This window comes from Chaetodon auriga, chromosome 4, assembly GCF_051107435.1.
Source record: "Chaetodon auriga isolate fChaAug3 chromosome 4, fChaAug3.hap1, whole genome shotgun sequence".
Classification (NCBI taxonomy): Eukaryota; Metazoa; Chordata; class Actinopteri; order Chaetodontiformes; family Chaetodontidae; genus Chaetodon; species Chaetodon auriga.
Genome location: NC_135077.1, coordinates 4,503,843 through 4,525,944, shown reverse-complemented (window position 1 = coordinate 4,525,944; position 22,102 = coordinate 4,503,843). Strand labels below are relative to the sequence as shown.

General features: G+C 43.3%; 1 protein-coding gene across 7 annotated transcripts in view; it reads right to left on the bottom strand.

The window, feature by feature from the left end:
* Positions 1-22,102, bottom strand: part of rab11fip4b (RAB11 family interacting protein 4 (class II) b) — a 58,186-nt gene that overhangs the window by 2,918 nt on the left and 33,166 nt on the right. For 4 of the 7 annotated variants that reach the window (XM_076728314.1, XM_076728320.1, XM_076728316.1 and 1 more), the window contains 12 exons: positions 12,442-12,692; positions 11,921-12,106; positions 9,867-10,001; positions 7,289-7,324; positions 5,466-5,565; positions 4,930-5,033; positions 4,679-4,819; positions 4,248-4,329; positions 3,010-3,147; positions 2,678-2,836; positions 729-809; positions 130-273 (listed from right to left, as the gene is read on the bottom strand). In XM_076728314.1, the coding sequence (XP_076584429.1) occupies positions 130-273; positions 729-809; positions 2,678-2,836; positions 3,010-3,147; positions 4,248-4,329; positions 4,679-4,819; positions 4,930-5,033; positions 5,466-5,565; positions 7,289-7,324; positions 9,867-10,001; positions 11,921-12,106; positions 12,442-12,692 (1,557 nt within the window). The remainder of the gene's footprint in view (positions 1-129; positions 274-728; positions 810-2,677; positions 2,837-3,009; positions 3,148-4,247; positions 4,330-4,678; positions 4,820-4,929; positions 5,034-5,465; positions 5,566-7,288; positions 7,325-9,866; positions 10,002-11,920; positions 12,107-12,441; positions 12,693-22,102) is intronic. The other 3 variants (XM_076728315.1, XM_076728319.1, XM_076728321.1) reach the window with 1 other exon arrangement.

Genomic DNA, 22,102 nt, shown 5'->3' with positions numbered 1-22,102 from the left:
AAGACGTAGTCATAGTCCATATTATGCATGTTAGATTCAAATCTACAATAATGTAACATCTCGAGCGCTGCTCTGCCGTGATATGTCCTAGAATTACATGCATGCTCAAACTGGTGCACGTGATTGTACCTGATCTCTGGAGGCGTTATCTATCTCAGCGGCTAGAGACTGGGCCTTGGTCTGTGTGGCAAACAGGGTCTTGGCTTCATACAGACTGAGGCTGAGGATCTGACCATTCAGCTCATCGTTCTGCTCCCTCAGCTTCTGGTTCTCCTAAAGTACACATTCAGGGTGGGAGGTAGAGGAGAGAGAGGTAGGGTGAGAGTGTGGTAAGTACGTAGAACACACTGTGTATCAGGAGGGATGATGCCTTGTTAAAAATGGCCGCTACTCAAGCCTCACTCAAAACACAGACAAAAACACAGCACTTGGTACCTCATCCAGCAGCAAACACAGCCTCTATTTTGGCAACACCTACGGGACATAGTGTGGGTTATGCGTGTTACAGAACAAACTGCTCCCCTGCCTTGTCTGGTGTGTTATGAAAGCTCCATGATTAAGTTGCCTTTGAGTGCTGACCAGGGGTCAGTTTGCTTTTCCCTTGTTCTATCCTGAACCATTAGTGAGGGAATTGAAGCGCTGACCCTAATTCAGCTTGGGCGAGTTCACTCTACTCCATTGTGATTAGTGGTTAATCAGGCGGTCAAAGGTCACGGAAGCAATTTTACCATCAGACCAGGACGGAGCCGAGCCCCAGATAACACCAGGTACTGGAATTCAGGGGGAAGAAAGTCCTGGGACACAAATCGCTGGACACACACACACACACATACAGACATTTACAGAGGTGTACAGGCAAGCATAAGACAGGAGCTTATCCCAGTGGGTGTCACAGCAGTGCCTCTCAAATTGGAGCTACTGTCTACACAGAGCTACTTCATTTGTCCAACCACGGACTATCAACTTGAACTGTTCTGCATCTAAAACTGCAGGAAGTAGCTCAGGATAGGAAGTTGACATAAAGACAAGTATCTGCAGATTTAAGCTGGTGTAAAACAGTTATTATCATTGCCATTCCTGCTTGCCTGCACTGATTGTGACAAGTTTGGTCTGAGGCTGAACCTAATTATCTTAGTCCCTCATAAGATACACACACTGTGCAAATCAGCAGTTTTAAGTGACAGGCTTTGCAGAGGCTTGCACATTTACTTCAAGGCTTGTTGGTTTTAGTAACTTCTCTTTTCTGTAGTGCCTTTTTTTATTGGCTTAGGGACTTGGAAACCTAAGGTCTAATGCATATCATCACATGTCATGAAAATGAGTGAGACACAGAGCGGTCTGTACACTTTGCAGGACTGGACAGAAGAGTAACAGTAACACAGCATTTGAATCTCTACCTGTGGAAGGCACAGGCAGATGTCACTGTACCTAGGCTTACTGAAACTACTAAAACAAATGTATTCAGCAGCTATTCTCAAACTGTGACAGAGCTCAGTTATGCTCCACTGGGCTCCTCACTCCATTACCAAGCTATCAGTGCAACATGTCGAGGACAGTGTGCTGCTTTTAAAGGGGATTTTAAAGGAACAAGAGGAGCCAATGTGATTGACTGTGATCAGCCCCTAACCTGACTGTAATGTATGATAATATATTCTGCCTAAACCCACCCTTTTTTTTTCAGAGTGTGCCCCAGGTCCACCTAGAATCTGCAGCCACGAAAACAACAAAGGTGTGGCTTGATTTATGAAATAACTCCACTTGTTTTGGCAGTACATAAACCAATTAATTATAGCAAATGGAAACTGTTCTACTTCCTGTGAGAGCAAAGTTAAGTGCACTGACGTCTGCAGGGATAAATATAAATGGAGTATAAATCTATGTAATATATCATCCAGATCCATCTGAATGCAGGTACGTCCTCCCATGACCTTCACAATGGGTTATAACACAAAGTGTGTGTGTGTATTGTGTTGCTGAACTGCAACTATACAGTTTTACAAACAATAAAAAACCATGGACGAAATGACAAGGTTCCATTTTGGCGAGATAACTGTTCCAAGAAAAGTGCAGGGTTTAGCTGAATGTGCGTTCATAATGACAATTACAAAGTTCACAAATTCCTGAAGGGGTTGACAGAGAGTCAGAGACTTGGAGTAACGAGCATGACGGTGAACAGGGAAAAACATATCTGTCAAAAATGTTTCAATTTAAGACACGCTTTAGAAATCAAGAATACGAAAACAGCTAATTTGTGAATGTTTTTTATAAATGCTGCTGCTTTAAAAAAAAAATAAAAATCAACCGTCATGATAGCCAGCATTCAATCTGTGAGGGTATAATTATGTAGCTTCCTCTGAGACTTTGAGACTCTGTGCTCTCTTCAGTACATCCAAACCAAAGCATCATCTTCTCACGGCACCACAGCCATCCTGGTTCACTGTGATTACCCTCTGATCAAGTCTGATGCTCAGATACTGTGGAAAATCCTTTCATTCCTTATGCATGGCCGCCTCCCTGCAGACTAATAGCTGTGCAAACACCAACAGACTTCCAACAGGCACCATGTTGCTTACCACTCTCTAAAATCAATGTGAAAGAGAATATCTGCATCTGAAAACCTCCACTACCGTATTTACTGAACCATACACAACAAAGACATTTGAACTTCCGTCAGTACCTGCTTGAGCCTCTTGACCTCATGCTCTAGCTCCACCTCCCTGCTCCTGCTGGTGAAGTCAGCCAGCCCAGAGGAAGAGCTTCGGCTGCGGCTCGGCCTTTCCGTCTCCAGCTTGAAGAGCTGCAAGTGCTCCAGCTCTCGACGCAGGTCCTCTATCAGCTACGCTCAGAGAGAGCACAGATGAACAACGTTACATAATGCCAATGCAGTATTTTGTGGGTGTATGAGCCAGCATGATTTCAGTCAGAGTGAAAGAGAAGAAAGACAGTGAGCAGCAGAGCAAACAACCCACTCCGTGCATGTGTCTGATTGCATAAAATAGTCTCTCCCACCTCCTGCATTTCTTCCTTTTCTTTCTGGAACTGGTGTCTGCTCTGTCTCAGTTTGTCCATCATTTTCCTGTAGAGGTCCATCTCATCCTTCAGGCGCAAACTGGTGTCCTCCAGCTTGTCTGTCATCCTTTGTTTCTCCTGAGGGAGGACACACACAATAACAGTCTGTGTTCCAGTCATGTCAAATCAGAAAAACACACATGCACTTACATCTAAGATCATACACACATTGAAAAATTTGAAAATCCACATAGACATCCACTCATACCTACATTGATAGACCCATCTGCACACATACTATTAAACAAAGATTTGGTATCAAAGGTTTCCGGTGTTGTGGTGTTCAAATATCTCCATATATGTAATGTTTTCTATTTTCTGTGACTCTTTTGGTCACACATTATAATTTCATGAGATGCAAATTTTCTCTTGGTTTGGTGTCATTAACGTAAGATACTGTCGGGTCTTTCTCCAGGGATTAGGAATCTCTGGAGGATTGCAGGGACCAGGGTCTCAATTAAGTTCAGGGGACATCAAGTTGTGGATGGAATCGCAGCTACAGGCACTATGTGTGTGTGTGTGTGTGTGTGTGTGTGCGTGTATGCGCGCACGTACATGTTGAACTTTCTTCGACTATTAATCATCTTTGAAAGGGAGCAGGACTATGCTGGACATGGAAATTACAACGACCTTGCATGTTCGAAAGAGAAGCGCTGATTTAGCACTGCACTCTTATGAAACCGTGACTCACTCAGTTTAAAAAAAAAAAAAAAAAGTCATAAAAATCGATGAAGCAGAACTGGAGATGTTGTCTTATTTTATTCCAAACATTCTTCTTTCTTGTCAAAACCTTGCACCTACATTACCCATAATGCATAACCCCTCTATCAGTTCAGTCAGAGATTTGGATGTGCTGTGCTAGTAATGGCTAATGTAGCCTTGAGTCCCATAGACTCAAGCAGAGATGAGGCCACAGAGGTCTGTTAAGATCACTTCTTTCTAACTCCACACCCCACCTCATCGTTAAACTTGGAGTGATCTAGTCTGACTCAAGTGACATCAATTAAGGCAATTAGTCAGATTTCACACAGCCTCTCTGGAGCCACAAAAGGCTTTATACAACCTTTTCACATGTGCAGCATTAGTCCCCCAAAGAGTTACCCTTTAAATAAAAACATAAGCTCATAATAAAGAAAAGACAAATGCACAAAGCAAGAGAAAAAGTAAATATGTCTTACCTCATCCAGCTTCTCTGTCTGTGATTTGAGCCGGCACATGTTGACAGTAAAGTCACTGTTTTCCTCCTCCAGCTGCTTAACTCTAAAAACACAAAATCCAGCTTATCAGTTTACTTTTACATAGAAGCTGAGTTTGGCTCGTAGTCAGCTAAGGCACTGGTTTAAGCCTATGCTACAGCTCCAGAGGCAACTGACTAAGCCCTGGAGGAATTTGAGCTCTGTTTAGCACACAGTTTTACATTCTGCACTTTCTCCTTACAGGCAGGCACCTCGGCGTCCACATCCAGGGGATTTTTCAGAGCAACGCTGTCTAGTCGAGCTCTTTACATTAAAGAAGTAAATAAAAACCTATGCTTAAATGAATTCATGCAACTGTACACTAATAAAAAAGAAGCTGTGCACTGATCGTTTGTGCTTCGCGTGTTTCTCACCGATTGGTCAGCAGCTCTATCTGTGTGTTCTTGTCTCTCTCCATCTTGCTGTAGGCCTCTCGGTGTCGTCTTAGCCCCTCCTGCAGATTTTGCTCTGCTCGCGTCTCCTGGTCTTTCAGCTGCTCCTCCAGCTCATGAACCCTGAGATGATGAACCCGCCACACACAATTCATTCCATATAGTATCATAACCAATTTATTTCTTCTAAAATAATGTTTTTGTGTTTCTAAAATCCAGTTCTCTGGCTCTACCTGTGTACTAGTTGTGTGTTCTCCTGCTTCAGCTTGGACTTGAGATCACCGTTCATCAGAATCTCACTCTCCAGTTCAGCCACCTTCTTCTCCAGAGAACTCACCTGACAGAAACAGAGACAGTTTCCTAAAACCTGAGTTTAAACCATAAACATATCTGAATTTGACAATTACATTGAGGGATGCATGCTCAAACATGCTGTCCAGCATGAAAATAAATAGAAAGAAATATCCCCCCAAATAACAAGAACTATCACAAGTAAGAGCAGTTCCCAAGTTTTTAAAGGGTTTAAAGTGATAACCCTCTTCCTTAAATTTGCAAATGTTAAGAGGAATCCTGACGGGGCTCATCCTATGGATTAGCATTCTCAATTTAACATGTGCATCCACCAGGAACGCCGTGATTTCAGAGCATAAAAAATGCTGAAGGTGAGATATATTTAATCGTTTATGAGTTTGAAGTAGTCGCACAGAAACAGAAGGGTTATAATTCCCACCAACAAGATCAACCTAAGGACACACAAACACACTCGTACCTTCTCATTGATGTCGATGTCGCAGGAGTCAATGCTGTCTCGGAAAAGGTCCTCGGTGCTGCCGTTACTGCTGCTCAAGTTGCTGTTGTGAAGCAGCTGCCTGCTCAAACACACACAGAGACACACAAACTTAAAGAATCGGCCAGGAATAGATGCAGGTGAGGTCGGACCAGCTGGTTACATACACAGTAAGTGTGTGTGAGAGAGAGAGAGAGTCAAAGGAAGTGTGCTCTACCCTTCAGTGATGCACATGATACAGGACTGGAAGAACAGTGCCAAGCAGAGAAGCTGGTGCACACACAATTCAAATTAGTACACACACACACGCACGCATGCATACACACATGATGCCTCTGACAGACCGCACACACACATTATCAGTGTGACCGTGTCACACAATAAAGTGTGACATTCAGGCTGTGATGTGACGACAACTGTGGCCATTTTTCACTGATGGAACGACTCGAGAACAGCAAGATCATCCATTACTGAGATTAACAATATGGAGGAGAGGAGAGGAGGAGAGAGGAGAGGAGAGGAAATAAAGGAAAGGAAAGAAGTTTTTTCAAAACAGTTAACAGCATGTTTTATAAGCCATCAGATCTGTCAGCACTAGTCTGGGTGCCTTCAGCCAAATGTCTGTCAATATACAACTTGTATGCGTTAAACCGCCCTACCTTCGTGCTACTGTTGTCCTGCTGTTCGTATGTCTTTGCTTTTCATTTTTGTGAGGCTGGTCTGTAATTTGCTTCTCATGTCTGTCCTTACTTGTGTTTGTTTGCTGTGTTGTTTGTTTTTGTTTTGCTGAACTGTAATTTGCTCTGCTCTTATTGCTGCTTATGTCTTATGTTCTGCTTATATCTGTCTGTGTTCTGCTTCTGTCTGTGTTCTTATTACTGTAATTGAAATGTCTTAGATCATGATTATTGTTAGAAACTTGTTTCTTGACTTTGGGTCGCCAACTTCACACCTGGCCAGGGACTGCCGATGAAAACCTGCTTCTTGGCTAATTCTGCCATTTACATTAATATTCATTGCCCTTGAGAAACAAACTGAAACTGAAAAGGAGATGAAAAGAGGAAAGGAGAGGAGAAAAGTAGAGAGGCGAGGAGAGCAGTGTGGATGAGAGGAGAGAAACGAGAAAAGGAGAGAGGAGATACATGAACAAAGAGGAAACAGAAAGGAGACAGAACAGAACAGATAAAGAAACCAATAAAGTGGAAGAAGTAATCAAACCAGACAGAGAGGACAGTAGAAGGAACCGGGGGAGAGAGCCAAACCTTATATTGAACACATAGATCAAGTCCGACAGGCCATTTTCACTCTGTCACTATAACTCAGTTAATGTGGGTGGAAACAGGACAAAAGCCTGGATACAAAACATTTCACCCAGTGCAGAGCAGCAGGCCATGAGGAGGGCTGCATGGCTGCCACCGAAGAAGACCATGTCCAAACTCTTCCTTCTCAAGTCAGAAACAGAAGATTTTACATCCCGCTTGGTTTCAGATGAGATTAATTCCATCCAGACGTTAGTTAGTAATTAACTGGCTGTTAGAGCGCGATGGTCGGGAAGCCGGCTGATAAGGAAGCAGTAACTAATGCTGCTGTGAGTGTGCGTGCGTGCGTGCGTGCGTGTGTGTCTCCTTATGTCAACAAACAGAGCAAACACGTGCAGCACAGGCTTTATGATGCATAAACACACAGTACAAATGAGTGACCTTCCCTGTAGATCACATATAAATACACACACACACACACACACACACACACACACACACACACACACACACACACACACACACACACACAGGTGAGTGGCCTACCTTCCAAAAGCAGTGCTGGAGATTTTCCTGTTGGGGCTACGAAGAGAAAGAAGAAAATGAGCGACATTTTTATTATAGTGAACTGCCACGGACTCACAGCTCAACAACGCACTGGAACTAACTGCTGATGGCAATAAAGATTTTGGCTGTTCAGTGTGGCAGACATATAGGAAAGAGAGAGAAAGACTGAAGGACATGTCAATGATAATACAGCTTCACTCCTGGTTCAGTGAGCGGGGGTTTCTGTCAGCTCAGCAACTGTCTCAGGGGGACAAAAGCCCAAAGACTCTTTCAGTCTGACGTGTCTGTCTGTGCTGGGTTTCACATTGGATTAACAAAAATGAGCAAACACAGCGCAGGGTCACGCAAATGACAGCGCAGTGGAATATACAGTATTCAGTGAAAACACACAACGCCGCCGCTGCATCCATGTGAAATAGCTTTCAGCATGTTTCTGTCTGTCAACCTAAATTTGTCAGGTGCTGATGATTATCGAGGTAGTGGTCGATCACGTCATATAATATTCTCGCTACTTAAAAAGTAAGAGGTCGGACTACATTTTCTGAAAAGTCCCTCACTTTGCCACAACAGTCACATAAACTGTAAAGAAGCTCAAAAGAGACGTTCAACCCCAATCAAGGAGAATTAGTTTCTGTCCCTTGGCAATTAATCTTGTTCTTAGTTTGATTAAAGAGAGAAACTTGAATTCAGAAGGTGAAAAGTCATATTTTCCTGGTCAATCAGACAATAGGTATAAGAATATTTCCTGTCTTGACATTTTGTGAGTTTATTTTGTTCCTTTATTCAACTGAAAAAGCTAAGAGAGCTTGTGACATGTAGCAAACTCGCACTGAATCTACAGGCAGCTATAACACTGGACTATCACCTCTTGAGAGACGACAGGCTACAGCTAGCGGGCTAGCATGCTAACTGGGTATCTCTACAACACAATACACAGACGTCTTTGACACACCATCAGAACTGTCACTTACGTTCTGTTCGAGCCATATCATACACATTTTACCTTAAAGCCTGATACTATTGTTTCTGCCCACAACTTAAAGGTGCAGATTTGGTGTAAAGTTAATGCACAGTGAGACATTCTGCACCATATTTTACATGATTGTGTGTTGTCGTGTTGGTTTGTACGACTGCATGTATGTCTTCCTCGTTTTTGCCCTGTGTTCAGATGAACCAAGCTCCACTCATTAGTTTTGTGTGTTTATTACCCATGCTTCACTGTGGCCAGTTTAATTAAATTAAGGAGCTTGACATGCACAAGTGATCCTTTGAATATTTGCATACTGCTTAGTGATAAAGCTCCTTCTTCTGTTCTTTCTGAATCCATTTAGTCTTGCTCAAAATCCTTAATTCTTTGGATTAATATATATGGTGCCTTGTTTCATTTTCTTTTTAGATAGCTCAGTATTCCTCCACATGAACTGCCACCCATGCATTTCGATTAATCCTCCTTCCTCATCAAAATCCCGTCCCTCCACCATCCTGTTTGGCCTTTATCCACTTCCTATGAGCCCATTCCATTCAACGTAATTTCTCCAGTTCTACTCTCTAACTCTCCCTACATTATTCATAAGGGGAACGCATGGATCTAATTAGGAGAGCCATGTTGGATTACAGGACCATTTCTGTCTGGGGAGAAATCCTGCTGAGTCAGCAGAGTCCATGTAACAAAGAAATAAGTGACTCCACAGTTCACATAATATTCAAAAACATTATTCTACAACATCTAGTCTTCTCATAATACCTTTGTGTGTGTGTGTGTGTGTGTGTGTGTGTGTGTGTGTGTGTGTGTGTGTGTGTGCTTGCAGGTGGACAGCAGAGCTATTAGTGGTCACCACGGATTACGTTTCCAATAATAGAGTCCCTATTACAATGGCTGATGAGGTAAGCACAGGAGTGACAGCCTTATATAACAATCAGTTAGCGTTTGTGTGCATGTTTGTTGGTGCATGAAACAGTTGGAGGGACATGCTAACATCTCTGCAACGATATTACATCATTCTTATTACATTATACTGAATAGGAGGGCACAGGGCAAACAGCGACCTCCAACCTCACCAGTCCAGTGTGAGTGGACTAACATGCTTCAGATCCCTGTGCGTGTATCCTGTACAATACACATAATGGCTGAGAGCGTGGTACGACAGCGTGGCATGCAGGTTATTGTCTTTTAATATAGCATGGCTGTGTCTTATTACCTGCCAGGATAAGTAATGCTAATTTTTCACAGAAATAGGTCACCCTACCTGTTTTCAATTAAAGGCTTTTGTGTAGGGAATTAGGTATTGTGTGGCTGCTGTGGCATTTTTCACCATGGAAAGTTACATTAAGTTTAATTTGACAGGAGAAACTGCAGGCAGTGAATGCATGCTGGTGATCTGATTTGATCTGACTGGCTTACAGTCAGAATAAGAGCACGGAAGTCAGCGAGAAAGGTTTGAGGACCGGAAAGAGTTCAAAACTGTGTAAAAACTTCTTAGCTAACGAAGTTACTCCTGACAGCTGGCTGTAGATCTACTGCGTCGTGTGTGTGTTTGTGTTCATGTGTGTGTCCTACCTGTTAGCCTTGAGGTTTTTGAGGCGAGCCTCCAGGTCATTTAGCAGGTTGACCTTTTTGCTGCACTGTGAACAGTAGACATCCATCAGTTCACCTGTGTAATGCTGACGCACCCTACGAGGAGTCTGGCCCGCACTGTAAACACACAGACACACACAGACACACACAGACACACACAGACACACACACACACAAACGCACACAGTTTTTATCTGCCAGAAGACTTTGACGACATGTGCATGAACATACAACCATTTGGGACACAACCTGATGTAGAGAAGTGAGACGGATATAAAACCATGAAACTTGTGCCACAAGACAGAGAAAACCGATGTGGCTACAGGCTAAATATCAACAACAAAAACTGAAACTGAAACTAAAACAGACCGTTCTTTCTGTCTGCGAGATGATCCACATTTTCTGGGACAAATCCATTGCTACACAGGAACTCAGTGGAACGAATAACACTTTGTTTGGAACAAACACTTTCCATAAATATACCTTGCAGTCTCCACTTAGTTTAATGTGTTACTGTATGTTGGGAAGGTGCAATACAGCAAAACAATGACCTCATTATCAAAGAAAAGTCGGAATGTCCAAGATTTTACATAAACATGAAGATACACTCCTTGAATATTTAGTTTCCAATAACTCCCCCAAAATCCCAATAATTTCTCCCAGCTCGGTGTTAATACAAATCAACAGAGTTCACAGCCGAGTTTAAAATCTGTAAAAATGTTTGCTTTCACAGGCTCTGTACCAAAATGAATGAGTGCACCTTTAACCCACTTTGTACTGTACTAATTCCAAGTTCTTTCCCATGCTGAGCCGTTTGAGACTTTTTGTAAATCTGGGCCTCATTTTGAATTTAAATCTCCATGCCAACTCCGTTCGGTGAGTTTTGTCTGCTTGGTATGCGTGGAAGGAGCATGGAGCAGTATTGCCAGTCTATCAGGCGGGAGACTTAATCCCATTAAACACAGGCCTATGATGAATATTAATGTGGCCTTAAGGGCAAAAACTCCTAAACTACACTTCTGCAGTCAAGACTGAAGAATAAAATGAGTCAGGTACTGATTCTGGGGCTTGCAGACTAGAGCCTCAAGTCCACAATATTTACAGAGTTGAAGCTACATAAACTTGTCACTGTCTTCATCAGGACTTAACCTTTGAGAAACAGCAAAGATTCCTCTGCACAGCTGAAATGGATAATTATCTGCCCTCAGTAATACAGATGTTCCCAACCCGAGGTCTGCAGGCAGCGCTGGGCCGCCAAACATTTGCGACTGGAAAGAAATTTTCAAGAAATCTGAATAGTGATTATATATAATGTATACTTATCCATAGCTAATTAAGGCTCTGTGGAGTAATTGCATTGACCTTGCAGTGTACCTGTACTGAATCGCTCCCCGTCACGCCCTAAAACAATGTGACTGTGCGCTTAAAGTAGGTCATGGGTACATGAGGTACTCGTCTGTCATTACATACTTATGTAGCTACACAATTAGCGTGTGCAGTATTCCCATTACTCACGTAACATGCTAACTAGGGTAAAAAGCAAAGACATCAAGAGTACGAGAGAGAGTCTGAACAAAGTTCTTCGGTAGTGGAGCTTCTAAAGACGTCCAGATGTTTGACTACTATTGTGGTCGTGACACCCATGTTGACCAGTCCACAACAGCACTGTCACTGTGCGAAACAGTCAATTGTCAATATGTACAAACAAAGCAGCAGCAAAGATCTGTAAAATGACCAGGGGCTACGAAGGAATCCTCTTGGAAATAACTGGCAGAGATGTAAGCAACCTGATCTGAATCCATCTTATCTCATGATCAGTGTGGTAGTAGATGACAGTCTGGACAATAGCTAAACCATTTAGTATATGGGATTTAAATTATTACATTATAAATCACATACAAAGCTAGTTAGCACTAAACTTTTTCAGTACCTTCGTCAATACAAAGTGGAGGTTCAGCACTGATACCAATACTCTACTTTTATTCCAGTTCTCAGCATTCAGACATTCAGAGCATCTTTGTCTGATTCACTCTTACCTGGAGGGAACAGATGAGCCAAGGTCCGAGTATCCGTTGGTACGAGTCTCGTCGTCCGGGCAGGGGCTGCTGGGAGTGTAGTCTGGTTCCTCCCCTTCTCCGTAGTCCTCAAACTGCTCCTCGTTCAGAGAAGCCGAGGAACGTGTTGACAGGTCAGATGTCACTGAGATGCTGGTGTGACCACACCTGAGCAAAAAGAGGGAGAGGGGAGTCATCATCTTCGTTTCAACAAAGGCCCTCCATAAGTAGTCCGTTTTAGATTTGTTTCAGATCGTGATCTGAAATTAATGATGACACGTGATTTTCTGTATATCAGAGGAAGACGTGGAGAGAGGAACCGAGGACAGCGAAGCGTTGCTATAGGACTTTGGCCTTTATGAATAACCAGGTCCATCAAGCTTAACAGAAACAGACATTTGTCCCCATGAATGAAGGTCTCTCCTGCATGCGCTACTGGAACAAGGAGCGTGACGAAAAGACAACGAGACGTACAGAAGTAAAAAAGACGGAAGCAGGCTTACTTCTCCCCAGGGAAAAAGAGATCCCCCAGTACGTCCTCCTTGTCCCCCGACCTGATCAGGCTGTCAGACGTGTCTGACCCTTGGGTGCTTTCCACAGCACTGTCTCTGTCTGATTCCCTCTCCCTGCCGTCGTCTGCCACCTCCTCCTCTGGCTCCTCCACCTCTCCCGGGAACAGCTGGCACTCGGGGACAGGGTCAGGACAGGCCCGCGTGCACATGATGACCGGACAAACCGGCTCCTCCTCACCACCCTGGAGAATGACGGGAAGAAAGGCGACAGATTTACAAGCACTGACCTGTGAAAACAGAAACATTTCAGAGCTCGAGTGCAGCTGTTACTGTGATCACGGCGATGTTGCCAAAATCTCAATAAAAACCAGGGAACCACAAATTACTCTTTTAAGTGACAGCATTACTTCTGATACCATTATTTCCTATTACAAGAAAACTTCTATAAATCCATAATAAATAATAAATAAATTCATTCTTGAAGAGAATCATAATCAAGTAAAAGCTGCCAAGGGTTCAAAGGGATAAACATTTCACAGTGCTTCAAGTGTGGACAAACATTTTGATCCCTTCAAAAGGTCTTAAGTTTGGGGGTCTGGAGGACCAGAGGGGTGAAAGGGCAGCGCGTCAAAGGTCACAGGTCCCACTCCATCTAGTTTCACTCGTCAATGGCTTACGTCTGGTCTAACGCGGCCAAGAACAAGGACTTATCTCAGCATGACTGAACAGCTGAAAAACACAGCAGCATGACGGAGGAGGACAGGTGAAGAGAGGAGAGAGGGCAGGCTGAGTAATGTGTTAGCTAGTGAGTAACAGAAAGGTAGGCATGCATGGTGGTATGGACAGAGGTGGGGAGGAGGAATAAGTACAGAAAAGAAGAACAGAGCTAATGGGTGTGAAGAGAAGAGGGCATAAGATACAAAGCCAAGACAGAACGAAAGGGAATTAGCCGTACAGTGTGAGGCTGAGATTAGACGAGCTATGAAGAAAGATGTGGGAGAGGCAGAGAGATAACGAAGTAGCTTGAGGACAGTCAGGTCGGCATGAGACAACACTACAGACTAATAAAAGATTTCAGCGACTAAGATTCAGACTCTCTCTCTCTCACAATCACACACACACAAAAACCTTTCATCCGTTAAGCTCCACTGGTGTAGAATTCTTGGCTGAACAACGAATTTTCAAGCCCACACAAAGGACTGATTAAATATAGAAACAGTGTATGTGTGTGTAAGTTTGGCTGCCAACAAAATATACAAAATGACATAATATTCTATGAATCCAAATACTCAAATGATATAAAAAATGATTTGCATTTGAACCGTCCCTTCAGAAGAGAAAAAAGGAAGTCTAAAATGACTTGAAATAGAGCTGGAGGTTTCAAAAACGGGAAAATAGAAATTAAACCTGCACGATTTTTCTTTTAAAACTGGAAGTTGTTCATATAACGGCGGGAGGTCCAGTGGAATCAAACAGTGGACACTGAAGCATCTAATAAAAAATGAGAGCGGGCCTTCGCTTGCATCCCTATTCCATACCTCACCAAACACACACGCAAATGTTCATGCCTGTGTTGAAAAACTGAGGCCCTGTATTGTTACAAAGAGCCAACATGGGAGTCTGGAACAGAAGGATAAAGGTCTCTTTAGCATTCCTTAGACCAGTCTTCTTATTTCCCCGCGGCAGAAAAAGAAACAGTGGGAGGCAAGAGAAGAGGCAGCCCCGCCTCTGTGCAACAATGAAATAAAGCGAACGAGCTAACACAGCGGGGAAGTTTGACACCTGTGGTGCTCATTCAGAGGAGGGGAGGAGAGGAGCTTTTTAATATGAAGAGCAAGCTCACGGAATATAAACAAACAATGTTAGAGCTATAAAGATATGACACTGAATACGGGTCATGAAGGTGAGAAATCCTGTTACGCAACACATTAGCTAATAATGTGACAACATCCAATCATTACATCAGCTGTAAATGATGACTACGTTGGCTTCGTTGCATTAGTTGATAATAAAATGATACCTCCATTCTCATTGACTACATTATGCTTACGCTACACTAATGCAATACATTCAGTAAAGGCTGATTTAAAGAGCGTTATTGTCCTGTGCTCAGGTGAACGCAGGTGTCAGCGACTCACTCAAAAGTTCAGAAACAGGAACGATACACCTTGAGGAATCAGTCAAGATCCATTTTCAGGAGAACAGAAGCACATGTGTCATCATTTGGGCAATTAAAAGCCTTTCTGACAGCTGTTGTTTCAGGCAAAGACACTAATGGACAGTAATACCCTACAGTGTGTGTGTGTGCTTTCAAACAGAGGTACTTTGCCAGTCAGTCTGATGAGAATAAAAAAGTGATGATTGAGGAGGAGCTGTGTATGTGTGTGTGTGTGTGTGTGTGGACAGTATGCGTCTCTCCCCTCGTACCTGCTCCAGAGCAGCCCGGGGGCTGTAACTGCCAAATCATGAGCCTGCAGAGTGTTTCCCCGGAGCACAAACACAGCCAGCCTGCCAAACAGTGTCCGACCTGCCAGTGGCTTTGAACTGAGGATGCCAAATTCAGCTCGTGCTCGTAACTGCAGCGGCTCTGCCTGAAGCTTGACGCGCCTTCGCATCACCCTTTGGCCATATCACCATTAAGTGTTCCCTCGGGCCAAAACAGCTCCGCTGTTGATGATTTATCAGCAGGTTTTATCAGGTGATAAAAGTGCCTGAAGCCTTTCAGTGTTTGGTAGTTCACGTAATGTATTACACAGCATTTGTTTCGGACTTGAGTGTATTTGTTTTTCAGGGTGGTGCTTTTACATATCAGCATTTTTTTTAAATACGCTGCTCAATTCAGTTGATGACTGATCACCAATCACGCCCACGGATTTCTCTCAGATGTAAGAACATTTACTAGAGAGGGACAGGACAGATGTAAAGAACCACGCAGCTGCTCATCCTCTCACTGCACAGCATGCATGCTGTTGTACATATTCTGTTTCCACATCTGACTTTAAATAATCTCTCGGAGTCTGTTGCTTCAGGGTCTGACCCAGTTAAAATACAGACATCTTATCATTTCTTTCGCACTCTCCCAGGTGAGAGGAATGAGAAAAGATGGAGGGATGAAGGAGACAAATTCAGTCTCCTTCTCTGTAATGAGAAATTCAGACATTTGCTGTGTGTCTGTGTTCAACCTGCGTACTTTTATAGCAACAACTAGCTGTATGTGTGAATGTGCTCTCTGTGCAGCGACCCCCTCAAAGTTTGACTGACCTTCTATACAACATCAATCACCACTGACTAACTCACATTTATTAAATGTAATTCATCGCTTGTCGTGTGTGGCTGAATAAGCATGTGTACGCTGTAAACCTTCTGAAGTCAGACACCTGGTGCAGAAACAAACGCTGTCAGCCCACATTTTCCAGGTACGGAAGCAGTTGTACAGCATGAAGAGTTACGTGTGAGACAGAGTAAGAAAGAGACTCTAACAATGCCAGACTCTCTGAGGAAAATGTATTATTTACATCCACTGCAGCTGCAATAGAAATGAAAGAAGAGGAGAAAAGAGAAAGAGAAAATGAAGAGCAGCGACAGTTGTCACTTCTCTGAGGGGAGCTGAAGAGAGAGAAAGAGAAATACATGGAGAGAAAAGGAGAACAGGAGACTGATGGTCGAGCAGAGAAAAGATCAGCCGCAGCTGAAAGTCAAATAAAAAGCATAACAAGCACAGCTATGTAAGTGTGCAACACTTTGGAAATCTGTCTGAAGTGACTGGAAAATAATCTGACCTCCTAATAAGCTTTCAGTTCGGCTTGGCAGCGACAGGTTTATGTAACATGTTGACACAATCCTGAAACTTCAAATGTTGAGTCATGCATTTGCGAGGCTTCGGCTGTTGAGCAACACTGCAGGAGATCACAGTATAGAAAACGGTGAGATGCAAATGATGTCACTGCATTGCAACGACTGCCACAACACCGGCTGCGATAGGGAGGCGAACATTCGGCGCGTTCTCGTCACAAAATGAAGTGTGTGTTTGTGTGAGAGAAAGATTTGGAACAAACAGGGGAGTGGGAGGCAAACGTGCATTCAGAGAAACACTGAAAAGTTCAGCTCCAACTCCAATGTTCACTTGCAATTTTATTTCTTCCTCGCAGTCAAATCGTGATCTGGTCCAAATACACCATGCAAATTCCTCATGGAAATAAATGTCACAGAGGTGAAGTTTATTCTTAGGAAGGAGAGTCAAACTGACTTGGTATTCAGTATTTCACACACAGGAAACAGAATGTAGGTCGACGAAGAAGTACACCTGGTCCTCTAACCTTCATGAAATGTGTTATTATTCATTTGAACTCAAACGGCCACGTTTGTCTAAAGCTAACCAAGTCACGTCGGTGCTCAAACCTAACCAGAGCTTAACCACAATGTTGTCAAACACGTTTCTTTGTCAACAGCGAAGACTTGTGGTTTTTGGAAGTAACAGATAAATTATGCTGATTTCGGCGTCAGATCAGAAAATGCTTCTGTGTGTTTTTCACAGGACAAATGTATTCTGATGTTTTCTGAGTTAAAATCTATATAATCTACATTCACCTTCTGAAAAAGTTCACTTCCTTTCTCTGCATCAAGTACATTTTCATTAGCTAACCTACGTACTTCAACACAGTGCTTGTCAGTGTTGGGCAAGCTAAGTGAAGTGAGCTAAGCTAACATTTACTCTGCGTCAAATGAAGCTTTGCTACACTCAAGCTACTCCCAAGAGAAATGTAGCAAACTTCATCAACACGGCAGGAGGAGTTTACAACATCAAAGATACTTCTTTTTTTTTAATGTTGAGGCTCAGGAGGTAGAGCGGGTTGACCACTAATCAGAGGGTCTGTGGTTTGATTCCCGGCTCCTCCAGTCTGCGTGTCGAACAGTCCTTGGCCAAGATGCCGAACCCCAAACTGTGCTGTGCCACCAACCCAACACATGCCGCATTCATGGGTGAATCAGCCCAAGGACCGGTGCGTGATGTCACATCATATGGAGGTGCTTCTGTTGGCTACACATGCACACCCGTGTATGGCGGCGGCGGCGCTCACTGATCTTTAGCAGCTTTATTTCAGACTGCGACAGAAAGCTCTGCTGCCTTTGAGCTTCAGAAATGTTTGGGGAAAATGTAGCTTGTGTGGATGCAGCTGCATTACGTGACCAATGAAAGAGCTGAGCAACTGGAAAGCTACTCGATTCAGGAAACAGTGACGCTACCACCACGAGACCGGGAAATGTAGTTAAACTAGTAGCGTCCCTACTTGTAGTGCCACTTCCGTCTAACGCTGGTGCCAGCATACCCTTGAATACAATTAAAGCTTACACGCACACCCACAAAACACACACACGCACAGTGTCAGGCAGAGTGACATGAACTAATTAGCTACTGAAAGGCCAATTAACTTGAGATTAGTGTTCTATCTCGAAGTCATCAAAGGCCCAAACTCTTTATCAGGCTGAACAACAACAACAGCTTTGTTGCAGCCGTCATTAAAAAGACTCTGTATATACCTCTCCTCACACTCCTTTAGTCGATGCTGAGTGCTGAGGGTCAATAACATTTTAGTGCTGAACAAATCATTAATTTGCCCCTCTGGCACGCTGGAGAATTATGTGGATGACCACGCATTTCAAAGCCCTATTGATCTCAATGTAAAAAGTGAGGGATGGCTGCCAGACCGTGAGACTGGGTACGAGTGGTACAACCTGAACATCTTATTTTCAGCTGGAAATGCTGCTAGCGGACTGACATTCCCTTGTGTGTCGAATTTAGTTTCACTTGTTTAGTATAAACATGTTTGGTTTCAACTTTTGAAGTTTCACATAAGCACACATACAAGACATCAAAGTCAAGGCAAGTCTTGATGCAAATTGATCTGCATTAGATATTTTAATTGGCTGAACTGTACAAATGTAAGCTCCTTCCTTTAAAAGAGATGCAGCAGAGATCTCTCCTGAGGACAACCCTCTAAGAATATTTGAGGAATGTGTTTGGTCATATGAGCACAACTAGTCTGGAGGATGTATAAAGCTTAAAGGGTTTTAAAATGCGTTGTTCCTGTTGTCTATTTGTTGTATAACTAGTTGGACAGCAACCATGCTGTTACTGTACAGTCAAGCAAAGATGTGTCGTGCAGAAGGCAGAGAAGACGAAACAGAGAGAGTGCTACATGGGTGAGGGGTGGGACCGGATGAGCGGACGCATGAACTGACATCAGCCGGATCGATCCACACTGATGAAGCTTTGATTTAGTGTGAGTCAGCGGGAAAAAGGGATGGGAGGATCAGGCAAAGAGAGAGACGGGGAGAAATACAGAGAAATGGATGGAGGAGAGAAAAAAGAGAGGGAGAGGAAGGAGGAAGAGAGAGGAGGGCAGCAGAGAAAGAGCAGCAGTCTCTCTGCTCGTGTTTGTCAGACTGAGCTCCAGAGATAAGAGGCGTTCCTCTGCAGAGGCTTTACATCTCTCTCTCTCTCTCTTTGTTCTTTTCATCCTCTCTCACTCTCTTTCTCCCCATTCTTCTAAGCCCTGAGCTGCTCCAGTGCTGCCACCACAGAAATATTCACCTATAAAGTGAATCGTTTAATGCTCGTGCTTTGATATTCAGCATTTTGGCTCTGTGGCTTTTCTGTCACTCTGAGCCTCAGATCTCACCAGTGGGTGACCAGAAGCAGTGAGACGGGGGGCATGGGTGACTTCACAGAGCCTAAGAGGGATATTCTAACTCACAGAGCTGAAAAGATTAGATGGTTATTGATTAGTCATTCATTTGAGTGATTATTCAAGCAATCACACCAAACATTAGCTTCTCAATGTGGGTATTAATATTAAATCGAATGCTTTGGGCTTTTGAACAGGAAGGAACCAGAAGTCTAACTATATTCTGCAGCGTGCTTGTAGTTCAATGACATTCATATTTGCATAATGATATAAGAGTAGCCATTTTTTTGTGCAGTTTATTACTGAAACTACAGTATTAGGACTGATTTGTATTTCGGGCTCCTCCGCTCCAAATGAACCCTGTTCACCAGCCCTGGCACCTTTTTCTTCCATCCTAACGGCTGTCAAGGCATGCCCAGGCAGTGCATTCGTCAGGCAGCCGCCACCACCACATACTCGACCTTTGTGCATGTGCAAAAGGGCGTTGCTCAGTGCTCACACAGCGACAGTGTCATCAGGGATAAGCCTCCCGAATCTCAGTCTGAGGAAGAATCATCATGGCTAGACTTCAGCAAATACATGACACTGACTAGCTCAACCGATAAAACCCGCGTTTTCACTCGTGACACACGCAAGCTGAGAGTAAATCTACTGCGAAGACACAAACCTCAGAACACATCAGTACTGATCATTGTCATATGTGAGCAAATGTTCAGAGAGGTTGTTGCATGATGTTGTCAAAGTTACCTGGCTAACTGAGTAATCCTGCTTCATGCACTATCCCCACCTGGAGCGGTATTCCATGCACTTTCCCATGAATAGTGAAATATTTCACTTTTTGGGTATTTAATTGTGTAACTTGTGAACAAGTGGGACCTTTGTGCAATAACCGTTTGCTGGCATGTGACTGTTTTGTATAATATTTTGTTATAATTTCATGGCTCTTTGCTATTTTTTTGTGGTTAGAACTACTTTTCGAAGTATCTTTAACTCACCAAGGCAGATTTGTCTGGTATCAGTAACTGGTAGCTAGCAAAGCCAAAGCAGCTTCCCCAACACACTTTTGAACTTGAATTTGAGGATGTCACCTTGGATTTGTTGAGCAACGATCATATTCACACGATATTGCTTTTGCAAAAAAAAAGAAACCATGACGGAAGAGAAGAAACACTCTGTTGTTTCTGTACTGTTCGTGTGTGTGTGTGTGTATGTGTGCATGTATCTGCCTGCATGTCTGTATCATTCGGCTCCTATGATAAGCGATACTCTTCCTACGCATGCACACTCACACGTTACACAAAGGGGAAGTAATGACTCACATTTCACCAACATTTTGTTAAGTCAACACTGTGAGAAGCAAACGAGACACACATCGTCGCCCAGCAGAAATACTGCATACAAATACAAGGGATTTTAAAAGAAGCCTCTCCTCCGCTCTGCTCATTCATCTTTAAGTCAAAACGCTTCAGTCCAACATCAACACCGGGCCTTTCAGAGCAGTTTGACACACACACACACACACACACCGACTCAGCTACAAAAACATTAGCATTCTACACTCTGCACTGTGCTTCAATTACAAATACAAACACTCACGCACACACGTTCTCTCACAGACACACATACACTTGTTCCCACCTGAGTCTCGAGGGAAACGGGTAGCTGCTTGGATTACCAGGAATGTTGCGCAGGACAAAGGACAATGTAGGGAGGAACTGGAGCAGCACACTGGAGACTGTGTGGAGGTATTCCCAATGAAACCCAGCTGAGACACACATGAGAAACGCACAAAGGTGAAACAGTGCGTGTGTGTCACTGTCTTGTCTGTTGTAGGAAATAATGTCTGACAAGTGGAAAGATGAGGTAAATACTTCAGAGTGAGTTTATTTTAGTCGGTCCTGACTTCATCAAGGGGGCAGTTCAGGTGAAAATTTGGATTATTATACATTCAGATTATCCACATAAGAGTAAAGGGTTAAAAACAGGCACTGTATTACTGACAGTTGAGATTAGTTGTTAAGAAATGAGTGTGTGTGTGTGTGTGTGTGTGTGTGTGTGTGTGTGTGTGTGTGTATAGAGTGGGGCCGTTAAACAAGGAGAACTTGAAATACATCCTTTGCTTATGAGCAATTTAAGTGAGCTATTACATTGTCTGTGTGTGTGAATTAATGGATGAGCTGCACGAACTGAGAGTGTGACCAGACAGTTCAGCTCCATTAATTGTGGGTCTCAAAGCTGCAAGCAAAGCGATTGTCGTGTCCTGCTGCCATTCAGTCAATGCTCCACATGTGGGAGGCACAAACCGGTCCAAAAGTTCAACCAAAGAGCTTCGTTGCACCTGCTCGTGTGTTACCAATCCTTCAAATACAGAGAAACTACAAAGCAGAAAGAAAGCTACATGTTAAGTCTAAGTGAAGGTTACACTGTCACTGTCATCTTGAAGTGTAATTAAGAGAAGCTGTCACACAAGCAGACAGGTGTGTGACTACTGTATCTGTGGGTTTATTTTCCCAGGGTGTCACCTGCATGTTCTGAACTGTTAAGTCTTTAACAACTACTTACAATATGTTGGAACAAAACATGCTACTGCTTTATATCAAAACAAAGAGGTGGCAATCAACCCACAAACGTCAAACTGCAGACGTACAGCAGACAGTGTAATACAGTTAATTGCGGCTGAAAATACTTTTTATTTTAGTTACAGTTTCCTGAAGATGCTTAATTCACAATGATATAAAACTGGGAGAAGCCGCACATCTGGACATTTTTACACAACGTCTGATTCATTTTTGTCGATTGATTAATGGTTTAAGTTTAGCATTATTAGGGACTGCGATGAGACAAGCACAACACCCTGAATCACATGTCGCAACACAAAAGCTTAACAACTCTCCTTCTCCTTCGGCGTCCAAATCCGTCGTCCTCACAGCTCAAGTGTGTCGTGTCTCGCGCACTGATCGTCCTCT